The sequence below is a fragment of the Blennius ocellaris genome (assembly GCF_963422515.1).
Source record: "Blennius ocellaris genome assembly, chromosome: 11".
Lineage (NCBI taxonomy): Eukaryota > Metazoa > Chordata > Actinopteri > Blenniiformes > Blenniidae > Blennius > Blennius ocellaris.
The window spans coordinates 3,876,487-3,877,745 of NC_137660.1; the positions used below are offsets into that span (position 1 = coordinate 3,876,487).

Genomic DNA, 1,259 nt, shown 5'->3' on the forward strand with positions numbered 1-1,259 from the left:
CCTCGGCCTGGTTCTCCTCGGCCTGGTTCTCCTCAGCCTGGTTCTCCTCGGCCTGGTTCTCCTCCAATAAACATGGATTTCACTCAGTTTCATTTCAATTTGTAAGGTGACCATTTTGATGGGAGCCAGAAAAATTGACCTTTGACCTGAAAAATGTTTGAAACGCATAAGAATGGTGCAGTAACTTAGTGTTTAGTGGAATCCAGGGCAGTGAGGACGTATTGCTGGTTGCTCCATACTGACTGATGAATTTACACATGACCCCCCCCCCCCCCCTCCACCCCCCAGGTGGCCCCCGCTGAAGGCTTCTCAGACCTGGCCATGCAGGTGATGACTTCGCCCTCCAAGAACTACATCCTGACGGTGATCTGTGCCGGCGTGGCGCTGCTCTTCCTGATGGGGCTGCTGTGCGGCAGGTTCACCAAGCGCGTCACTCAGGAGCTGAAGGACAGGTAGACTCCGCCCACCAGCCGCCAGGACAGGCCTCAGGGGGCGTCGGTCCTGCTCACCGGTGGTGGACCATCCTGGTTTTTACCCCCCCTCTCGCTCAATGTAAAAAAAAAACAAAAAAAACGCCATCCTCCCACTGCTTGGTGCCCCCCCCCCCCCCCCAAACACTAACGGAACAGCAGAACTGAAGGAGCAGAGCAGGTTTGATAAAGACTCCTCCTGCTCTGCCTCCACCTCCTCCTCCTCCTCCTCCTGAGCACCCAACCCCTCCTGGCACTCCTCATCCAGTACTCGCCCCACCTCCCACCGGGGGGGGGGGAGGGGGGACAGGGGGGAGGGGGGGGGAGGGAGGACGCAGCATCCCAGGACAACAGGAGGAAACGAGCCGGAGGCCTGAATGGAACCATATTCAGTGTAAATGTGTAGAAAGAGGGACTGGGAAGCTCAATATACTAGTGTTTTTAATGGTGTGTGTGTGTGTGTGTGTGTGTGTGTGTGTGTGTGTGTGTGTGTGTGTGTGTGTGTGTGTGTGTGTGTGTGTGTGTGTGTGTGTGTGTGTGTGTGTGTGTGTGTGTGTGTGTGTGTGTGTGTGTGTGTGTGTGTGTGTGTGTGTGTTCGTTCACCTTCTTCTCTGTTGTCATTCTGCTAAATGGTTTTTTGATTGTGTGGAATTATTTCCCCCCCCCCCCCCCCCCCGTTTGTCTGAGGTGCATTTGATTGGCCACAGGACTGCCAGGGGGGCGGGGCCAACTCGCCAGCCCCCCCAGGTCACTAAAGCCCCCCCCCCTATCAGGAAGCAGCTGCTCTCC

At 56.1% G+C, this 1,259-nt stretch overlaps 1 protein-coding gene across 1 annotated transcript in view; it reads left to right on the forward strand.

Annotated features, from left to right (window-relative positions):
• LOC308136277 (Golgi apparatus protein 1-like) overlaps nucleotides 1–756 on the forward strand; it is a gene marked incomplete at its 5' end in the record, with an annotated part of 53,386 nt that extends 52,630 nt beyond the window's left edge. The window contains 1 exon segment of the mRNA XM_080504544.1: nucleotides 289–756. Coding sequence (XP_080360670.1) covers nucleotides 289–456 — 168 coding nt within the window. The 3' untranslated portion in view covers nucleotides 457–756.
• Nucleotides 757–1,259: the final 503 nt, after the last annotated feature.